We start from the raw sequence: 21,763 nt of genomic DNA, 5'->3' as shown, positions 1-21,763 counted from the left end.
CACGTGGTATTTTGTGGAAGAGCCACACTCAAGGGGCCAAAGAGCCGCATGTGGCTCGTGAGCTGCAGTTTGCCGACCATTGGTCTAAGGCATCAGTTTGGTGTCATTATGTATTTGAAAGTAATAACACAGCACTTCTGAAAAAACAAATCTAAAAATCAAAGAAATCTAACTTCCAGGTGAGCACAAAGTGTTAAATTTTAAATAACTGGAAAATGTGATTTTAAAACGAATGGTGATAATGCCAGTTGCTAGATTCAAAATACCAGAGTGGAAGTGTATTAGTCTGTCAGGTCTGCCATTCCAAAAATGCCACAAATTGGGTGGTTTAAGGAACAGAAAGTTTCTCACAGTTCTGGAGACTAGCTGTCCAAGATCAAAGAGACAGCAGGTTTTGTTTCTTCTGAGGCCTCTCTGTGTGGTTTGCAGATGGTCACCTCTTGCTATGTCCTCACATGGTCATTTGTTTGTGTTGGAGCATCCCTGGTGTCTCTTTTATAAGAAGACCAGTGTTACTCGATTACGGCCTCACTCTTATGACCTCATCTGATCTCAATTATCTCTTTAAGGGCCCTATCTCCAAACTCAGTTATATTCTGGGGGGTTAGAACTTCAACATGTAAATCTGGGGGGAATGCAAGTCAGTCCATAAGAGGAAGGTGCTCTACGTTGTTGTTTTGTTGTTGTTGCACAGAGCTCTCCCTTCCTGGGAGGCAGAATTTGGTTGAGGACCCAGCAGGATCCAACTCACTTTATATGCATGTAATCCTGAAATGTCTGTCTTTCACTAGTCAGATATGCTTAAGGTGGAGATGTAAGTTGACAGACAGATGTGGTTTTGGGACTACTATAAAACTCTCTATTCTTGTTGAGGAAAATCTAAACCTATTTTTATTTGTTCATTTTTTTTAAATTAATAGAATTTATTTCATAGAGCAGATTTAGGCTTACAGAAAAATTGAACTGGAAGCACAGAGTTCCCATATGCTCCCTCCCTCAACCCACAGTATCCCCTGTTGTTAACATCCTCCACTGCTGTGCTACATTTGTCACAATTGATGAATCATTGTTGATATATCATTAGTAACTGAAGTGTCCATAGTGTGCATTAGATTTGCTTTTTTGTGTTATACATTGCATGGATATTACAAATGTTTAATGCCATGTATCCACCATATATCAACACACACGATAGTTCCACTGCCCTAATTGTCCCCTTGCTTCACATTTTAATTCTATCCCACTCCCCTTCCCCTTTAACCCATGGTAACTACTGATCTTGTTAATGTTTCTAGAGCAGTGGTTCTCAACCTTCCTAATGCCGCGACCCTTTAATACAGTTCCTCATGTTGTGGTGACCCCCAACCATATAACTATTTTCATTGCTACTTCATAACTGTAATTTTGCTACTGTTATGAATCGTAATGTAAATATCTGATATACAGGATATATTTAGACGACCCCTGTGGAAGGGTCGTTCGACCCCCAAAGGGGTCGCGACCTACAGGTTGAGAACCGCTGGTCTAGAGTGTTGCCTTTTCCAAACTGTCATATAGTTGAAGTCATACAATAGGAAGCCTTTTCAGACTGGCTTCTTTCACGTAGCAATATGCACTTAAGGCTCCTATATGTATTGTTATGACTAGACAGCTCATTTGTTTTTATTGCTGAATAATATTCCATTGTCTTGATGTATCAGAGTTCATTTACTTAATTCACCTATTGAAGGATATCTTGGTTGCTTCCAAATCTTGGCACTTATGAATAAAGCTGCTATAAACATTCGTGTGCAGGTTTTATGTGGTCTGTTCATTTGTTTTATAATAATTTCTAACAACTGATTTTCCAGTTATAGGAAGTTACTGTTTTGATGTGGAGAGCATAGAAACATTTTCGTGTGCAGGTTTTATGTGGTCTGTTCATTTGTTTTATGATAATTTCTAACAACTGATTTTACAGTTATAGGAAGTTACTGATGTGGAGAGCATAGAAACATTTAAAAAATATTAGACATTTTAGAGCTTCAAGGGACCCAAAAGTGGCTGAGATCCACATTATGGATCACCTGGTCTTAGAAGAAAATGCAAAGATCTGAAGAGGTGAAATGACCTATTTATATGCACACAGTCAGCTGATGGCAGTAGCACAATTGAGAAGCTAAGAGGGACACTCACACTCAAACCAGGCTATTTACACAACTCTGCTCCCATGGCCAGAGACGGACATAGGATGGTCCCAGAACTTTGTAGCCTGAAATGGATGGACTTGGAAATCATGGCCCCTTGATGGAGACAGAAAAAGAGTTGAAATTCAAACAGTGAAATATTGGGGAAGGTATTCTGTCTCTCCCGACTGACAGAGCATGAAGGGAAGGGGGAGACACGGAGACTGATGCGGAGGGAGTGTTTGCAGAGTAGAGGCAACTGTTTGTTTTTATTTGTGTTTAACAGCAAAGGAAAGGCAGCGCATGCAGTTATCATTTTCCTGTTCAAAGGCTCTTCTATAGCCACCAAATCTCACAGTGAGTGGGATTTTAATTAAAGACAGCTCATTCTGGAGCTGAGTCCTGCATCAGAAAATAGTTTGGGGAGTTGCAGAAGGGAGCAAATGATGTGGTCTCCATGAATACTTCTTGCTTTTTCCTACTTTGAAAAGGAAAGGCAATGGACTGGCCTTCTCCAGTTGCAGTGTCAGATGCTTCTAGCCTTCTCATTTGACCGTTCATTTACAACTGAAGGAAGAGTCCTAATTCCCTTGTACTTTGGACTGCACAGAAGGAGAGTGAGGTCGGAAAAAGAAGGGAGAGAAAGCGGAGGAAGAAGAATCCTTTATTTTCTATTTTTATATTAAAAACTATAAAAGGGGGGAAGTTATAGTATTTTACTGTTTTCTTAAAAATTATCTACTAGGATCAATTATTTAATGGGTGAATTTTATAAGAACTTGAAAATTCTATGAACAAAATGTTTTAGTGACCAAAATGCAACCAAATAACATGCTTTTTAAAATTCTTGCTATCACCTTCACATTTTGTCTAAGGAGAAATAGGTCTTATGTTATTGCATCATGCAAAATTATTGAAAAATAATTTAAAAAACAGTGCAAGGTTAGTTTTAAGTTTAATATAGACATAATTCATGAAATCCTCACAAGTGTAAATAAATGAAAATAATTTATTCCATGTGAAAAGAATGCTGAGCTACATGTTACCATGGATACTGGATGTTGCTTAAAGTCTTGTTCTTTTCTTAGCAAAGACCACCTCAAACATTAAGACTGTTCTGTGTTCTCAGCATCCTGCTCTATTTATAAGACAAAATTATACCTACTTTGCTACAATTAAATCTAGTTCAAAAACCCATATTTTCTTGTTGATGAAAGGTAAAAAGAGGGTTTTTAAATGTCTTTCCATAACCCTGGCAAAACTGCCATGAGTAGATTGGAGGCCATACAGATGATATTTGATTGCACATTATAGTTTTTTCCCAATGTTGGCAGCTTTGAGAACAGTACCAGGTGTTAGTTAGACTGTGGGGGTCAGACCGGACCTGGCTTCCTGGCTTTAGCAACCTCACTTCTTGAGTTCTGCCTAGGAAAGAATTCAGAGCTAAGACTCAAACTCTACTAGAACCTTTATTTAGGAAATCACAGAGGTAGAAGAAGTAATTCATAGAAGAAATTGGCTTAGGAAATAAGTTATAGAGGCAAAAAAAGGACCGTTGGAGCTTGGGAGTGAGGAAGGTCGTCATGGTAATGCATTTGGGGGGTATAGGGGGGAAAGGCATGGGCATGCTGCCAGGAGGGAGAATGCTCTGGGTCCTCTTTCCTAAGGGTTTTAAGGATGGATATTACAGGTGAGGTCCCAAGGCAAGATCTCAAAAGAACATTCAGCAGCTTTCCAGGTGTGTCCTTTAAGGGTCAGGTTCTCCACTGATTGGTTGATGCCAGGGTAGGGGTCATTATCCGAGGTAGCTGGTCCTGAAGTTAGTCTTGGTGATGTTGCTTATCTGGTTTTGCTGCTTTTCTGGGCCTGGAGCTGAAATACAACCGAGGTCTAGATGTTATCTCTAGCGAGGAAAGGTCAGAGGGTCTAAACCACATGACCAGCCATATGCTAGGGCAGGAAAGGTCACCCAGGGATGAGGTCCCTCCCTACAACTGTCCATGGCTAGGCACCGAGTTTCCACCCTGGTGACTTTCTGTACCTGGCCCATCGTTCTTGCTCTGCTCATGTCTGTCGAACTGCCTGCCACACCATGACCTCAGCAAACTTCTGGAGATACTTGGACAAGATCTATTGAATTCTCTCTTAAGTAAGGATCACATGTGTGCTTTGCTAGTTCAGTTTTCTTTGTACTGAGCTATGACTATTGGCTAAGTAATTTTTAGGCCACAGCTGAAATTATTAAAAGAAAAGGTATTTAGGAGGCATGTACTATTAGCTAACTACATGTTATTCTACTTTTATAAAGCTCTAGAAACAGAAGGGGAAGTAAGTATTCTACTGCCCAGTAGGTCACTTCCCCTATCTTGGAGTAACAACAAAGCTTGGTTTATCTCAATTAGGTTGCTTGCAACAGGAGCCAGGTTTCTTTAGTTCTTTGTTTTGTTTGTCCTTGCCTGTTCGTAAACATTCAGTGATAGGGCGAGTATAAGGTGATAACCTAGGCTCTACTCCCTGAAAAGCCTAAAGCAGTAAGTCTTAAGGAGGCAATTTTAGGGCTGACAGAGTATTGATCTCACAGGAGGGAGGAGACGTGAGAGGAGCCTGATGTTGGCAAAACATTTCTAAAGGTTTCAACCTTGACTTTCCTTTGGCTATTTTTGCTGACTAACTCCAACTTGCCAACTTAAGGAATGAGTTCACATTTTAATAACATTGAACACAGTGGCTCTGCTTCCATCCCACACCTTGAAAATGATTTGGCAACCTAAGAGGATAAGGAAGAAGAAGCAAGGGCTCCGTTATAGGGACATGGGAATGCTTGGGACATTTTACACTCTGTGCTGGAATGCTACACTTAACAATGCAACTTGAAGTGGCTTATTTGATAATCAAATGATATGAGATACAGACTGTTGAGAAATAAAAGGTTTCCCTTGATCAATTCATCACTTAGAAATATAATGTCCATTATAAATTGGTGATAAAACATACATTTTAAGTTTGTGTAAAAAATGGTTTTGCTAGTTTAATTTAATGCGAGGGAATATAACGTTTAAATTGAATCATAACATTATAAGGAAGAAAAATTAGAATCGTAAATAGACGAAACGATTTTCATCATTCCCCTCTGCCCTCTGCCCAAAGTAATTTCAGTTCCAGAGGACAGGGGTGGTAATCAACTCTCTGGAAGGAGTACAAAGAAGTTGATTTATTCACTGAGTGAATGAGAATGTTAGGTAATTTTTTTTCCTCTCTTCAGCATATCTAGATGATCTCACAGGTATCTGGATTACAAGTAGAAAGGAGAAGCTATAAATGCATTTAAACTATGTTGTTCAGTACCAAGATCAAGTGGGGTTTATCCCAAGTTCAATATTTGAAAATTAATTAAGGTAATCTATCATATCAATAGGCTAAAAGAGAAAAGTCACATGACCATGCCAATAGATGAGGGAAAGGATTTAACAAAACTCAACACCCACTCATGATAAGAATGCTCAATAAACTGGGACTAGAGAGGAAGTTCATCCACTTGAAAAAGAACAACTACAAAAAAAACACCTATAGCTAATGTCATCCTTAATAGTGAGGAACTTGAAGCTTTCCCACTAAGATCAGGAATAAGGCAAATATTTCCCCTATCATTTGGTGCTTTTCAACATCATACTGGAAGTCCTAACTAATTCAATAACACACACACACACACACACACACACACACACAGAGAGAGAGAGAGAGAAACAAGAATTATAGAGATACATGTCATAATATATTTATCCAAACCCATAGAGTGTACAATATCAAGAGTGAACCCTAATATAAAACTATGGACTCTGGGTGACAATGATGGGCCATTGTAGATTCATCAGTTATAACAAATGCACCACTCTGGTGGGGAATGTTGGTAATGGGTTAGGTTATGCACATGAGGGACAGGGAGTATATGGCAGATCCCTGTATCTTCTGCTTCATTTTGCTGTGGACTTAAAATTGCTAAAAACAAAGTTTATTTTTTTAAAAATTGTCATATTTTTTTAAAAGGGAACTAAGACTTCCATAAATTTACATATTTAATTGTAGGGTTTTTACTGATGAGATGTCTTGTGACTTGAGTATTTTTATTAGTCACTCATGAAGTCTAAAGAAATCCTCTAGTAGGCATTTTCTTTGTCATTCTTAGGTCAGATGTTGCCATTTTGTATAACGACCGATCTGTCCTTGAAAATCACCATGTGAGTGCAGCTTATCGACTTATGCAAGAAGAGGAAATGAATGTCTTGATAAATTTATCCAAAGATGACTGGAGGTGAGTTTAAGAGGAAACGTAGAGGAAATTTAATTACAGGAAAAAGTTAAGTTGTGTGACTTAAGGTGAAGAAAACAGATGAAAGTGAATCCCTCACTCAGACAATCTTCCCAATGGCCTTCCGGACAAAACCACGGTGGTGGGGGGCCAAGGCAGAGGCGGTTAGGGGTGATTGCTGGCAGGGGAGGGCAGTTAGGGGCAATCAGGCCAACAGGGGAAGGCAGTTAGGGGCAATCACGCTGGGAGGGGAGGGCAGTTAGGGTCAATCAGGCCAGCAGGAGAGGGCAGTTAGGGGCGATCAGGCCGGCAGGCAGAGGGGTGAAGGGGTGATCAGGCAGGCAGGCAGGTGAGCAGTTAGGAGCCAGTGGTCCTGGATCAGGCCTAAACTGGCAGTTGGACATCCCCCGAGGGGTCCTGGATTGGAGAGGGTGCAGGCTGGGCTGAGTGACCCGCCTCCCCCAACACACACACACACACACACTGTGCACGAATTTCTTGCACCAGGCCTCTGTAACTTTTATAAGAACATTTACATTAAAAAGGTAGCTTCTTTTGTGCTTATATCCATTAAGAAAAATAAATGTGATCAGTGATGTTTAAGGAAATGTTCCTCTTCAGAACAGTAAAGGGCCAAATGAACATTTTCCTTTTGATGACTCCACAGGGATCTTCGGAACCTAGTGATTGAAATGGTTTTGTCTACAGACATGTCTGGTCACTTCCAGCAAATTAAAAATATAAGAAACAGTTTGCAGCAGCCTGAAGGGTAGGTAATTTTCTTTTGTGATGTTACAGTTCCATGGGCTTATACTTAGAAAGACCTGTAATTGGTTACTTTGTTCTGATAATTTGAATATGTCTTTGGTTTGATAGGACCGACAGAGCCAAGACCATGTCCCTGATTCTCCACGCAGCAGACATCAGCCACCCGGCCAAATGCTGGCAGCTGCACCACCGGTGGACCATGGCCCTGATGGAGGAGTTTTTCCGACAGGTACTTCTTTCACACTCTGTGCAAATGTTTTTGGAAATAGTGACTGTGCATATTGATGTGCTCACTTTTTCACATAAAAGGTGACTTATTAACTGGCTACAATACTATTTTGGACCCTGGGCAAAGTATTAATCTTTCAGATAAATGTATTGAAAATTTCTACATGGTAAAAACAAACAAACAAACAAAAACTTATAGAAAGTCAAGTCTTGAATCTCAGATGTCACTCTCAAGGAAGAAAGAAAAAAAGGAAGGAAGGAAGGAAGGAAGGAAGGAAAATCTCAGATGTCACTCTCAAGGAAGAAAGAAAAAAGGAAGGAAGGAAGGAAGGAAGGAAGGAAGGAAGGAAGGAAGGAAGGAAGGAAGGAAAAATTAGAGTTGTTTTTGGCTATTAAGAGGTAAATGCTAGATTAGAGACAGAAAAAAACTTTCATAGTAAAAAAGGGAGAGGGAGGATATATGACACTTCTGGATACATCTTGGTTAGAATTTAGTCCTGTATGCATAGCTGCAAGGGAGGCCGACAAATACAGTTTTCAGCTGTGTGGACCCAGGCCTACATTAAAAAGAATATCTATTGTTATGTGCAAAAGCAAGCCTGGATGTGGCTACAAGGAATGTCTAGTGGTCTCTGCTACAAGTATGCATTTTTTCCTATAGTGTTTCTGTTCTGTTTCCATCCCCACCTGGGATGCTAACCATCTGGAGTTGGCATCAGATCCCACAAGTTAAGAGCTCAGTTGTCCACAAGACTGGCTGTACTTCAGATGCCAGCCCCGTGTGGGGCCCCAGAGAATATTGTTGAGAAAAAAATGTTAAAGACCTGTATAAATTGAGAGATATGTTAATGGATTGAAAGATTAAATATTGCTAAAAAATCAATTCTACTAAAATTGATTAATAAACTTAGCATAATCCTTATAAAAAATTATAATAGGCTCCCTTGTTGAAAGAAAAGCTAATGCTAAAATCTACATGGAAATGTAAGAATCTAAAAATAGTTAAAACAATTTTGAAAAAGACTAAGAAAGTTGGAGGACTTACACTTCCTTATTACAAGATATAGTATAAACCCACAGTAACCAAAGCAGTGTGTTGTTGACATAAGACCAATAGGTAAATAGACCAATACAATAGAATGGTGATTCCAGAAATAGTCTCATAATTATATGGTCATTTGATTTTCTACAAAAACATCAAAATGTTTAAATGGAAAAAGGAAGTTCCTTAAATGGCAATGAAACAACACTTATTAAGTATATTGGAGAAAAGGAACCTGTGACTTACCTATACCATTTATAAAATTAATTCAAGAATGACTGACCACAGGCTTAAACCTAAAACGATGACGTTTATAGAGGAGAACTCAGGAGAATCTTTCTCTAATCTTGACGGTAGGATATATTTCTTAGATAAGACACATAAAACCCTATATATGAAAGAAAAATATGGTAAAGTGGACAAAAGCACAATTTAAAACGTCTTCTCTTTAAAAAATACTGTTAGAATAGGCAAGCCATAGAATGAGGAAAACATATTTATACTACAAATACCTGTCCAAGAGCTTGTTCCCTAATTGTATAAAGAATACCCACAAATCGATTATAAAAAGAAAATCAGCCCTATTTGATCAGATACCTCATAAAAGAAAATACACAAATAGGTAATAAGTATATATATACAAGAATGCTCATTATCACTACTTATCAAAGAATTACACATTAAAACCACGGTGAGATACCAGTACATCCCCACTAGAATGGCTAAAATTAAAAGGACTGACAATATTAAGAACTATTTAAGTGGAACAACTGCAAGTGTCAGGCATTGCTGGTGGGAGTATAAATCATTACAACCCATCTGGACCACTACTGGTTAGCATCTACTAAAGACAAACTTAATATCCCCTGTGACCCAGCATGTCCACTCATAGGTGTATAACCCAGATAAATTAATGCTTACATCCATCAAATGTCTTATATAGGACTAGTCATAACATAGTAGTTATGACAGCCCAATACTAGAAACAGCCCAAATGTGCATCAAAGATATAAATGGGTACATACATTATGGTATAGTCATACAATGGAATATGATACAACAATAAAAATGTACTACATACAAAAAACAATAAATCTCAAAAATGCATATTGTATGATTCCATTTATATAATTTTCAAGAACTGGTAAAATTAATCTGTGCTTATTGAAATCTGAACAATGGGTGCTTTCATGGAGTAGAATTTACTGGAAGATATTAAAGGAACTTTCTGGGGATGGTGAAAATGTTTTATATCTTTATTGGGTGTTATTTATACAAGTGTGTTCATAATTTATACAGTTAAGAGTTGAACATTTTTCCCCTTAGTTTAGAAAACAGTATATCAGGTTAAAGATGCTTCATCAATTACTTAAAGAACACGAAAAACAAAACAAAACAAAAAATCACCATGTTAAAAAATAGCTCTGCCCTGGCCTATTTTCTCAGTGGTTAGAGCCTCGGCTCTCAGACTGAAGGGTCGCAGGTTTGATTCCAGTCAAAGGCACATACCTCGGTTGCAGGCTTGATCCCCGGCCCCGGTCGGGGCATGTGGGAGGCTACCAATCAATGTGTCTCTCACATTGATGTTTCTCTCTCTCTGACTATCCCCCTCCCTACCACTCTCCCTAAAAATTAATGGGAAAAATATCCTTGGATGAGGATTAAAACCCCCTTATCCCAAAATATTAGCTCTACTAAATACCAGAGTCTCTTGAAAATTACTGATAGGTCTCCCAATAATACCATGATTTGTATTGTCCATGTCTTTTATTGATTTCAAGCCAGACAAAGAATAACTGACAGAATCATGAGAATAATGAATTCAATGGAATTGAGTGCAGATGTTTTTAAAGTTCATCTTATTTTGAATTTTCTAGAAAGATGACTGATACTAATAATGAAGCTTCCAGCATGCAGTGATTTCTGACATCTGAATTTCAGGGCAGAGGGAAATGTTCTATGAGGCTACTTAGCTACTTTGTCATTCTCAGTGCTTAATAAACAGTGACTCAGATATCTGAATATTAATGTTTAAGATATACCCAACACAAAAGGTCAAGTTTTAGAATAGTTATAACATCATGCTTGGTTTTGTAATCTGCATTTTTCAGGCTGTGTTACCTACAGGAAGAGGGCATCAGGTTTTTGTTTTGTTTTGACAGGACTCTTGATAGACTATGATAGATATTTGTGTAACCCCCAAATATCCAGAAATGACAGTGTTTGCTTCGATGGCTTTAATGAATAGCCCTAAGGAGAGTAAAGTGTATATGTTAACATGGACTATTAGAAAATCAAACTATCTCTGCTAGCATTGCCTCTTTCCTTCAACTACAAAAAAATCCTCTCAGATCATAATGAGTTGACTTAGGACTTTAGATTTAACACTGGAATCTTATAGTTCTCTATCTCTGGGTTTTTTTTAAAGTAAGTGATGTTCAAGTCCCCTTCAGAAACATACATAGCAAAACAGGAGAATGTGGAGTTAAAGGTCAAAATGAGTGAGTTTATATTGCCAACAAACATGTTTCACAAGCAAAACAAGTTTATAAGACTTGTGCTAAAATATTACCTTGACTCCAACAGGTAAAATGCTTTCATGCATTCAGTTAACTAAGTGAGCCTCCCAGTTCCTGCATATTCTTAGCCATGCCACGCAATTTAGCCCTTCGGAGGTAGATACAGCAACGAATCTGAAAGTCCTCAGTGTATGCTTTGCTCATGAGCTATTTAACTGGGTCTGTGTATCTATGCAGAGGTCCCAGCCATTGGCAGGACTGCAATGGTTCTCCCATGATTTTGCTCATTCTTGCTCATCCTCATATCACCACCTGTGAAACTACCCCATTGTAGAACCCACAGGGCTGAGAGATCCCTTCTCCCTAGGTAGCCAAGTGACCGGGGCTTTTCATCTCACACAGTCCAAATAGCACTTTTATAAAGAATTTGAAAATATATTCCTTCATTCCTTTGGAATGTACTAAAAATCTAAATACTGTGTCATGTGAGCCACTGTCTGTACTAGAGAATTTGAGGCAAATCAGCCAAGATCTGCCCAGAACCCAGCATGGCCCTCAGCGGCAGTGTAAATGCAAGCATTGTGTGTGTCTTGTCAAAGAAAGTGTTTTATGTGTATTGGGCAAGCATAAGAAGTCTGATAATGCAAAGTGAGAGATAACTCGACGTGGCTTCAGAACACCTAAGTGTAAGCTCTAGCTTTCTACCTGTCCAGTAGGGAAAATGTGTCTTCACCTTCTTACCTATAAGATGGTGTTAATTCCACTTTGCCTCCTGCTAGGATGGTTGTGAGGAACAAAATGATAGATAAATGTGAGAGGTTATATAGACATAATATAAATATGAGGAATTGGTATTATTTATTATTTTCCCACTTATTTTAAGCTTTATATTTTTCCAAAGCAAAGTATTAGGAAGCCATTGATATTTTGTTATTTGATAGTTATTTAAAGCCAAACTTTGAAGGATCTGGCTGCAATAAAAAACACACACATTCCCAACCCAACCATGGTTTAAAAATTAGTTGGTTAAGAGAAATACTTTATTTTATTTTTGCTCTGCAAAATATAGCACTAGACTTGAAATTCAAAATTAGACACTGGATATCAATTAAAAAAATAAAAAAAAAACTACTCAAGATAAGGAACTGATTTTTAGGATCAATAGCAATAAGAAAATTTGTGTGTGCATGTGTGTGTGCACTCATAAACACACACACACATTTTAAAAAATCTCACCTGAAGATATGCTAATTGGTTTTAGAGAGGAGAAGGGAAGGAGAGAAAGAGAGAGAGAAAAAAATCTATGTGAGAGAGAACATGAATTGGTTGCCTTCCATATGCACCCTGACCCAGTACCGAACCCACGATATGCATGCACACACATTCTTATATGTATATATGTATGAATATAGCACTAGACTTGAAATTCAAAATTAGACACTGAATATCAATTAAAAAAATTAAAAAAACTACTCAAGGTAAGGAACTGATTTTTAGAATCAACAGCAACAAGAAAATTTATGTGAGCATGTGTGTGTGCACACATAAACACACACACGTTTTAAAAAATCTCATCTGAAGATATGCTAATTGATTTTAGAGAGGAGAAGGGAAGGAGAAAAAGAGAGAGAGAAAAAAAATCTATGTGAGAGAGAACATGAGTTGGTTGCCTTCCATATGCACCTTGACCCAGGACCGAACCCACGATATGCATGCACACACTTTCTTATATATATATATGTATCTGCATACATATACATATGTATGAATTAATGTTTCAGAAAAGCCTAGAGGAGTTTGGGGGTCAATTTCTTATTAATTTGTCTACCAAGTTTATCTTATCTAACAAAAGGGCTTAAATAGACATTAACAATTTTTAACACCATGCATTTTTGGAAGATAGAAGTGTAGACCAAGCTGCTTGCATCATCCTTTAAAATCCCATCAATGTTACTCTGATCCTTGGTGTAAATATTTAGGTATACATTCTAGAATCAAGGCAAATGACAGCAGGGAGAGACCAGAATTGTATCCAGAATTTGCAGTCTTGAGGAACTCTTATTTCTGACTCTTGAGTAAGCAGCTGATGGTAAAGGAGATAAAGCAGGTTCTTATCTCCAGGGCATCTTTGGCAGCACACCTGCCAGTGAGTCATCAGCACAGCAGTGCCCTCTCCGAGTGTCCATGCAGGTCAGCACAGGGGCCTCTGCCCTCTGACTGTAATGGGTGTACTTGCAAAGTGCTCCATTCATTTCAACTATGTCCAATATTACTGAGAGATCAGAGGTGGAGGTACCAGCCAGGAAAATAACCATTAATAAAGGAAGACATATTCTCTTCTTGAACAGACATATTAGGTTGGCAAGATAACAAGAAGTTAATATAGTTAAAGTTAAGAATATATATAATCACTGCTATTAAAAATTGTGCATACTTCATACTAAATGAACCTGATGACTAAGTGAAGTATTCTCTTTTTCAAATAGTTGCTTTGTGACACATGAAAAAAAACACACACAGATATATGTGTGAAGCCTACCTTGTATTACCTTGTCAGACAAGGAGAAATGAAGAACTAGAAATGCAAATTATTTAGAAAGGAAGGTCAAAATGATTGTTTTATCCTAAATAGTATACAGTCCAGCCCCTTTATTTTCTTCAGTGTTGCTAGAAGTAGTATAAAGTGTTATTTAAAAATAAATTATATTTCCCAAAACAATAAAAATGTATTTAGTTAGCGAATTCTCAACTAAGGATCTGGTATCACAAATTTAGAGACACGACCAAAACATTTTCATAAAGAACTGTAGCTATGAGCCAGGATAATAACTCAAAATTTTAAAAAGCAAAGCTTATAGTTTTAAGAGGCATGAAAGTGGAAACATCATTTACACAGGGCATATTAATGTTCTGTAAAATATAACACTCAAAAAATGCAATTATATCATATAAATTTTGCTGAAACCAAATGTTAGCTATAATAATCATTTAACATTCAAACAGTTTTGGTGACTTTTATAGAATTTAGAGAGGCATTTTTAGGAGGAAGGCAGAGGCATATTAATGTTCTGTAAAATATAACACTCAAAAAAATACAATTATATAAATTTTGCTGAAACCAAATATTAGCTATAATAATCATTAAGCATTCAAACAGTTTTGGTGACTTTTATAGAATTTAGAAAGGCATTTTTAGGAGGAAGGCAGGAAGGTAATTAGGTGGCCTAAATTCCTTAAATAAGTTGTTCAAAGAAGGCTAAACTATTACACCTACTCCTCATTTTAAATCTCAATTAATTCCCCTATTGAAATAGAGGTCCCTCAATTACTACTTTTGGCCTCACAGTGGCCCCAAAATCTATGGCCAGAGGCTGGCTACATGTTTGTTGTTGATGTTGCACCTGTGACTAAAACTTGGTTTCGGTACAAAGAGGTTTCTCAAGACTTCATACTTCACTTTTTCCTACCTTTTGCAATTTTTTAGAACTATAGAAACTGTTTGACTTCAGAGAAAAGAGAAACAAATATGCCATTAAGTCACTGGATTTGACATCTTGTTGACAGCCATCAGAGCGTTTCACGCTGTTAGGAAAGCATAAAAACAATTATTAGATCTCTGACATGGCCTTTCAAAGAAGAAATCTCCACAGCCTCCAAGGGAATTGCTAAGACAGGCATAGCTGTCAGGCGTAGCACCTCAGGCTGCCTTGTGCTTCCATGTCAATGGGGCCACTCCCTCCACTTCCACACCTGCAGGTTCCTCCCAGGAACAGGTGCAGACAGCCAGCGGGATAATTGAGTGGCGCTGGTTAATTAATCTTCATGGCCCTACAATTTTGCTCCAATCATTTATATGAGTCAGTACCTCAGAACATATGTGTATTCAGTAAGCTATTGCTCTTTAAAGGTATCTATTGGGCCCCCAGAAGACAGCACAGTCAAATGACAGCACAACCTCCCTGGAGAACAAGGTGACATATCCAGTGCCTGTGGCTTTGACCCTGATTTCATCTTGATGGAAAGTAAATGTTCACTATTCAGGGACAGAATAAGGAAAATTATAAAGTTTGTCAAATTTGTACTCTGGGGTCCTAACTTTCTCTTTGCATATCTTTTCTTCTCCCTTAGTCTCCAACTTGTCCTATTGGTGCCCGCATAGTCTGGCTGCAGAGCCCCCTACTAATCTTGTACTCATAGCCTCTATTTGCCCTAAAGAATAAATAACACTTTGAAATATAAGTAAATTAAATAATCAGTGAATTTTAATATTCAGTGTGCCTTCACACTGGAAATTTTATATTCAAAATCAATTATAGAGTACAAGAAGCAAATAGAGTATAAAATCTCTCACTTCATCTGTAGAAGGTCGGCCCTGTATGTATCTATCAATTGCCATCCAGCATTCTATAAAATTTAGCCCATGGAAGATAAGTCATCACAATGCCTTTAGCAGGCACAAATTTTCGTTGTTAGGTCAAACAAATAACATATATAGTATATAGTATGAAAATAGATCTATTAAAATATCAGATAGCTACTCCTTCACCAATAAAACAAATCAGTTGTATCACATATATCAAATAAGTGTCCCCAATATCACATTTCCCCTGAGGTTTATTTCTATTTTAACAATAGTAATATCATTATTTATATTTTAACAAGCTATTAATGATATTATTCTTATACCTTATTCTCAACATGTTAACAATCAAATCCATAATAACCTTCACATCTACCCCTCACACAGGTTGTCTTATGTATATTCTGGCACCAAAGATTCCTTTTCCTTCAGATTGGAAGCTCAAGAGTCAATCTCAATTCATTTCAAGCCATCCTCTCCACTGCTGACAAATTAATCTTTCAAAAGTCCAACCTTGTCATGTCAATTCCTTGGTAGAAAAAAGACAGGGTGGAAAGCCAATGCCTCTCCATTACATTAAACAACTACTAACCCCTTTCCTGTGCTTTAACGCCCTCCAGATATGCACTAAGCATCATAAATACTTTTAATTTTCACAGTTCTATACTTTTGCTGTTCTTATTAGCTAACATTTAATTACTATTTACTAAATATTAGGCCCTGTCCTTAGGCTTCCCATTCATTATCTCAATAACCTCAGGGCAATTCTATTTGGTAAATACTATTATATCTTTATTCCTAAAATGAGTCAACCAAAATTACCAACTTAGGTAACAGATGAGATTTGCAGAGAGAGCTGGCTGAACAGTGACTCCATACTGTGTCTGTGATTCCAAGGCTAATGGTCCTAATAATTCCCTTTCATCTGTCCCGTAAGCTGGGTATAAATATTAATACCACATGTTGTGGATGTTGTTATTCTCTAAGGGAATGAGGGCAGTTGCTGGGAGAGGTCACAGAAATTATAGTACCTGTTTGCTTTAGGTCCTGACATGGTAAAACATTCCTGTGTGTAGCTACTTCTTCGGTGACTATATCTAAATTTTCCTGAACAATTCTGGTTTCAATATAATGAGGCATGGTTTAGAGGAAATACACCAGAAAACATTAAAGCCCATAAGACATATTGACATGATGCTGTAAAGATCATGATGAAAAGTTGTTAAAGGAGCAGAGTGAGTGGAAGCTATGAAGTCCTCAGACACACGTTCCATCGTTACAAGTGAAAGGCCCCCTCCCTTTTGTCTCCTGATTTCAGAACCTGACCCTGTATCTCAACTTGTGGCCAGATGCAAGGCCAGTGTCCCCCTTGAAGGTGTGCAACCAATAGCTTAGGAGAAAATAGATCCCAAAGCTTTCTTTCAAATGGCCAGACAATCAAAGGGAACAGGCACAAGTGAAGTATTCTCTCTGTTTCTTTTGTAAGCACGTCCCCTCAAATGCAAGGGAAGCACTAATATTTGATGAACCTTGTGATAATAAAGTTTTACCCAGAGGAGCCATCTTTATTTTAGGAGATGAAAATCTAATTAGCTCTTCTGATGTTAAACCCAAACTTTTAAATGGAGTTCTTTAAGATAGGCACTAAGTTAATCTACTATAGATAAAGTCAAATGAAAAAAAAACGCAACCATTGACATTTAAATTTTCTCTGAGAAAATGTTAAAATTATGCCTACCGAATTTAAGAATGTTAAAGATATTCTTTGTTACTTACTGTGGGGAATTCAAATAAAATTGGTTAATAAGTAGAAAGATATTTAAAAATGCTCATATACTTTTAATTTCAAAAAGCAGTCTAATTAAGAATTCTTGATACTGACGATCTGCTGATATATTTGGCACGGGACACACACAAAAAGAGCAGAAAAATTCCTTAGCTAGGTTGTTAATTAAATGCCAAATAACACACTCAGATGACTATTTTATGGTGACTTCAGAAAATTCCAAAGAGCAAGGTGTTGCTTTATAATCAAGGGGTTGTAATAACACAGCAGCGTCTCCAAATGCTGAAAACACTCATTTCTTTTTTTCCCTTTTCAATGTGTTCCTAAAGCAGACCATCCGAGTAGAATTATACAAACTTAGACTATGCTTTGGCTTTATCAAAATCATAAACACACAGTGCCAATTAAAAAAGGAAAGATGTGGCTTTTGGCTTTGTATCTAGACTGCTTGTTATTTCAGCTTCTCCAGACCATGTCTGTACTAATGAGCCTTCCTTTCTGCAGGGAGATAAAGAAGCTGAATTAGGGCTTCCATTTTCCCCACTTTGTGATCGGAAGTCAACGATGGTGGCCCAGTCACAAATAGGTAATACGGAAGATCGGGGGTCACGGGGAGCTGTGCGTGTGCTTGTCGGTTTTCAGATGGACACACCACGTTGTCCAAAGGGGCAACATCCATGAAGACCTCATCCCATAGTCATGACAGCTCCTTCCTTAGACCTAAGTTTTGGTGCTGAATCATAGGAAATATTAAAACATTCTCACAAAATGAATTCAGTGAAGCAGTCTTAGTAAATGTAATTATGTAATTGTTATTCTGTTGGTAATGCTTTTACAGAAAGGAGGTAACTTTAATCTCGGGGAAGAGACAGCCTTTTTTTGTTATTTTTGGCTGATTATTGGTTTCTGTAATTTAATCTTTTGAATATAGGACAAGACAATGAAAATAGTAATATAGCTGTTCTGTTATCACTGTTTGCATAATATGCTTAATATACTAGCTTATATTCTTTTGAAACAAATTTTATACGAATAGATAAGCCAACAATAAGTTTGAAAAATGATACTGCTCCCAACCATATCCATTCTCTTCATCTGTATTTGTGTTTGAGACTTCAAGTCCTACCCATTATTAAAACGTATCATTGCTATGCTGCATAGTTCAAATATTTGTACTAGTTATTCCCTGAGCCAGCCTTTGTACCACTTCATAACTGCTAGATGGCTGCCTTACCTCTCCAGCTGCTCCTGCACCACCTCCTACAAAGCCAGAGTCAGCTGTAAGACAGCTTCTTGCTCTGACCTTTCCCCCTTCCCACCCAAGTTCTAACAGCCGTTTTTTCTAGATACCATAACACAGGTGCCTATAATGCAGGGGTGAGGGTGGCCGGCTAAGGACCTCCTCAGGCAACCTGGGAAGAGTGGAAGTTTCTGAGACTTGTTTCTGCAATATAAATTGCCGCTACATTAGTACAGGTGACCTCTTAGTTGACAGTCTCCATATCCCAGGCATTTAAAACCTTAGCCAATGTTCATTGGGTGGCCAATTAACATTGCTTTGACCCAAAGGCAAGATTAAAGCACAAAACTGTTGAAGGTTTTTTTTTTTAATTAAAAATGTACCTTCATGTATTCTATGACTAATCCAGTTATTTGACGTTCGAATTACTTTTATCCAAGTATCTGGCGGATGGGCTCCTCTTCAGATATAGCTATTGCTTGGGACACCATTACCTCTAAAACCTCCCTCTGGCTACTCTCCTATGTTCAGATGGTAGCCCCGCTCCCAGGTGTGTTTCAGGCAACAAGCACTAGATGTCCAGCACCACCCCTGTCCGGGGACTTTGGGGTGTTGAATGTACACAATGCTTACTAGTAGAATAGGTTTCCTTCTCTTCCACCTAGACACTGGGAGGCAAGTGCCCTATTCTCTCTGTGTGTCATCATCTGTCTCAATGAGGACTTTAAATGTAAAAGTCTTTATTCATTCTGACACCTCCATGTGGCGACATTAATGTTGTCTCCCAGAGATGATTTGACAGAACTCACCCACACACTGTGAACTAACACTTTACATCCAGAGAATAATAAACAGCAATCTGAAATATTAGCATACTGGCAGAAAGCTCTGACTAATATAGTAAGAGGGGCGAAAGTGGTTGCCTTCCTGTTGTGTGAGAAAATAATTTCATTTCTTTGAAGCTTACTAGTAGATATTATTTCTTGTCGGGGAATAATGAAATTTAACAATCCAGAGAAGACCTTCCAGAAAGGGTAATGATGACTCTCATTGTGAAAGGAAAATATATTAATTCTGGTTAGATCTGAATTTACTGTTAACAATAGTAGGAGGCTGAATATTAAGTAGGAAAGCCAATAGACTTGAGTTAGCAAGCTTAAGTTGTATCACTTCCTCTGCGTGAGAGAATATTTTACCCAGCTGTTAGACCATCCCTATAGATTGTGTTATTGGATTAAAAGTCATTGCAAAAAAGAAATCATTGCAAGGGTTAAACAAATCAATATTATAGTTGATACTTGTGATAAGGAGCACCAGAGACTGTTCATGATTACTAATTTTAGAATTCAGTAAACTGTAACATTTGAAATTTTTCTTTTGCAGGTTTTATTGATTTCATAGTAGAGCCAACATTTTCTCTTCTGACGGACACAACAGAGAAAATTATTATTCCTCTCATAGAGGAAGACTCAAAAACAGAAAATTCTTATGGAGCAAGCAGGTTTGATATTTTATTTTTTGTATCATTTTTTTCATATTAGTGATGTTTCATAACCTTTTAATTATGATTATCTTTATTATTTCTTACATAGGCAGGAAAATCCTTACAAGAATTATTGGACATTATTGCCACCTGGTGGCTGTGTATTATATTGCCTATGCCTTTGAAATAACTTGATGTCTGTTACAAAAAAATATCCAAGTATTAAGGAGTATAGTAGAATAGTATTCAATATCAAGGAGAATAAAATTATTTGAATTTTTATTGAGGATATATGTATTGCATCCTGGGTATCTAACACATCTAATTGTGTTAGTTTAATCAATCACAGCCCACTTTTATATCTTGAAAGATGCTTTTATCAAAGTTAGCCTTTTAAATGACATGAATGCAATGAATCTATGTAACATGTTACAGTAAAGTCCGTTATATATACAACTTACGTTGTTTCAAACTAGATTTTTTTCATCGATAAATCTGTTAAGGCATATTATTCAAAACTTCCAGCTGCAGAAAAATCATACTAAATTCTTACCCATCTGAACACACAACTTTTCCTAATAGCACACCAGCAGGCTCCCTACATGTTGCCCCAAGGAGGAAACTGAGGGAATGTTCTACCTGAGAAAGAGTCAGGTTAACCTGGAGACTAAATGGTGGCGGGAGAACAGGTGCCATTGCCCACTTTGGGCTCCAGGATTGTGATGCCCCTTTGGTGATGTTTATCAATGGACTCACTACTAAGTCAGCTCATCCCACGTTTCTGCTGCCCTCACCATCCTCTCCACCTGTAATACTGAGCACCCCAACTGCTGCTCTGGGAATCCCTGACAGAGTCTCTGGCCCTCTCCAGGGAATAAGGAGAGGAGGGAGGCGAGCATCACTAACAGGTGCTCAGCACTGGGCCGAGCACCTCCCATCCTGTTTCTCCAGTTGGTTTTGTCAAGTGTTTCAGCCTTTGCTCCCCCATCCCATATCCCAACCTCCGTATATTCTGGTTTCTTTGCTTGTACTGTTAGCTTAAGCACCTTTATGTGTTTACACACTGCCGATTCGTTTAGACGATCAAATAAGAAAGGCACCGTGAACGATGGATCCTGTTCCCCGGACTACTCTCTTGCGTGCGTGGACCTGAAGAGCTTCAAAAACAACCTGGTGGACATCATCCAACAGAACAAGGAGAGATGGAAAGAGTTAGCTGCTCAAGGTACAGTTGTTCATGAAGCCTTACCTCCACCTCTCTCTGTCTTACCTCCTCTGAGATTTTGGATTTTTCCCTCCTGGTTTTATTCTTTTATAAAATATGCAAGCCCATGGTGGTATTTGGAATTTAGCTACCCTTTGATTATTCTTAAGAAAGTTGGTTAATCTATTAAAGAAAAAGAGACTCTGCTCTGTTGATGCCACATGGACTGCAGAAGTATGTCAGTGGTGTCAGTGAAGTGGATATAAAGAACGGGCCAATAAAAAGCTGACAAAACTTTACGGGGCTCGGTAGCCTCCTGTTCATTTCTAGAGGCTTTTATGTTGCCTTAGGAATGTAACACCTAGTGTCAGAGACCTGGTATCTGGTTCTTTTTCTTCTTTCAATTTTACTAAGTTACTTTTTTGTCTGACAGTTTCACTCGGGAGTTGGAAAAGTCATCTGTAATTTATGAGCTGAGAAACAAATATGGAGCTAGCTCTAGTTATTTCTGACTCAAATAAATTAGTCCGTTTCATTTACAGAGTATGTGAATTAGTATCCATCATTAACTTTAATGCAGGAAATTAGCTTTCAAATTCCAGATCTGGCCCCTGCCTTCTCTCACTGCCCCCCCCCCCACCGTCCTTCCTGCCCCCTCCCTT

The 21,763-nt window shown here is 38.0% G+C and overlaps 1 protein-coding gene across 3 annotated transcripts in view; it reads left to right on the top strand.

The window, feature by feature from the left end:
* Positions 1 to 21,763, top strand: part of PDE1A (phosphodiesterase 1A, calmodulin-dependent) — a 255,007-nt gene that overhangs the window by 214,885 nt on the left and 18,359 nt on the right. For all 3 annotated transcript variants that reach the window (XM_014546520.1, XM_005857657.2, XM_014546522.1), the window contains 6 exons: positions 6,349 to 6,474; positions 7,139 to 7,240; positions 7,348 to 7,468; positions 17,679 to 17,760; positions 19,798 to 19,915; positions 20,977 to 21,122. In XM_014546520.1, coding sequence (XP_014402006.1) covers positions 6,349 to 6,474; positions 7,139 to 7,240; positions 7,348 to 7,468; positions 17,679 to 17,760; positions 19,798 to 19,915; positions 20,977 to 21,122 — 695 coding nt within the window. The remainder of the gene's footprint in view (positions 1 to 6,348; positions 6,475 to 7,138; positions 7,241 to 7,347; positions 7,469 to 17,678; positions 17,761 to 19,797; positions 19,916 to 20,976; positions 21,123 to 21,763) is intronic.

The sequence above is a fragment of the Myotis brandtii genome, unplaced genomic scaffold (assembly GCF_000412655.1).
Source record: "Myotis brandtii unplaced genomic scaffold, ASM41265v1 scaffold112, whole genome shotgun sequence".
NCBI lineage: Eukaryota > Metazoa > Chordata > Mammalia > Chiroptera > Vespertilionidae > Myotis > Myotis brandtii.
The sequence above is the reverse complement of the archived record's forward strand: the minus strand, read 5'-3'. Positions and strand labels throughout refer to the sequence as shown.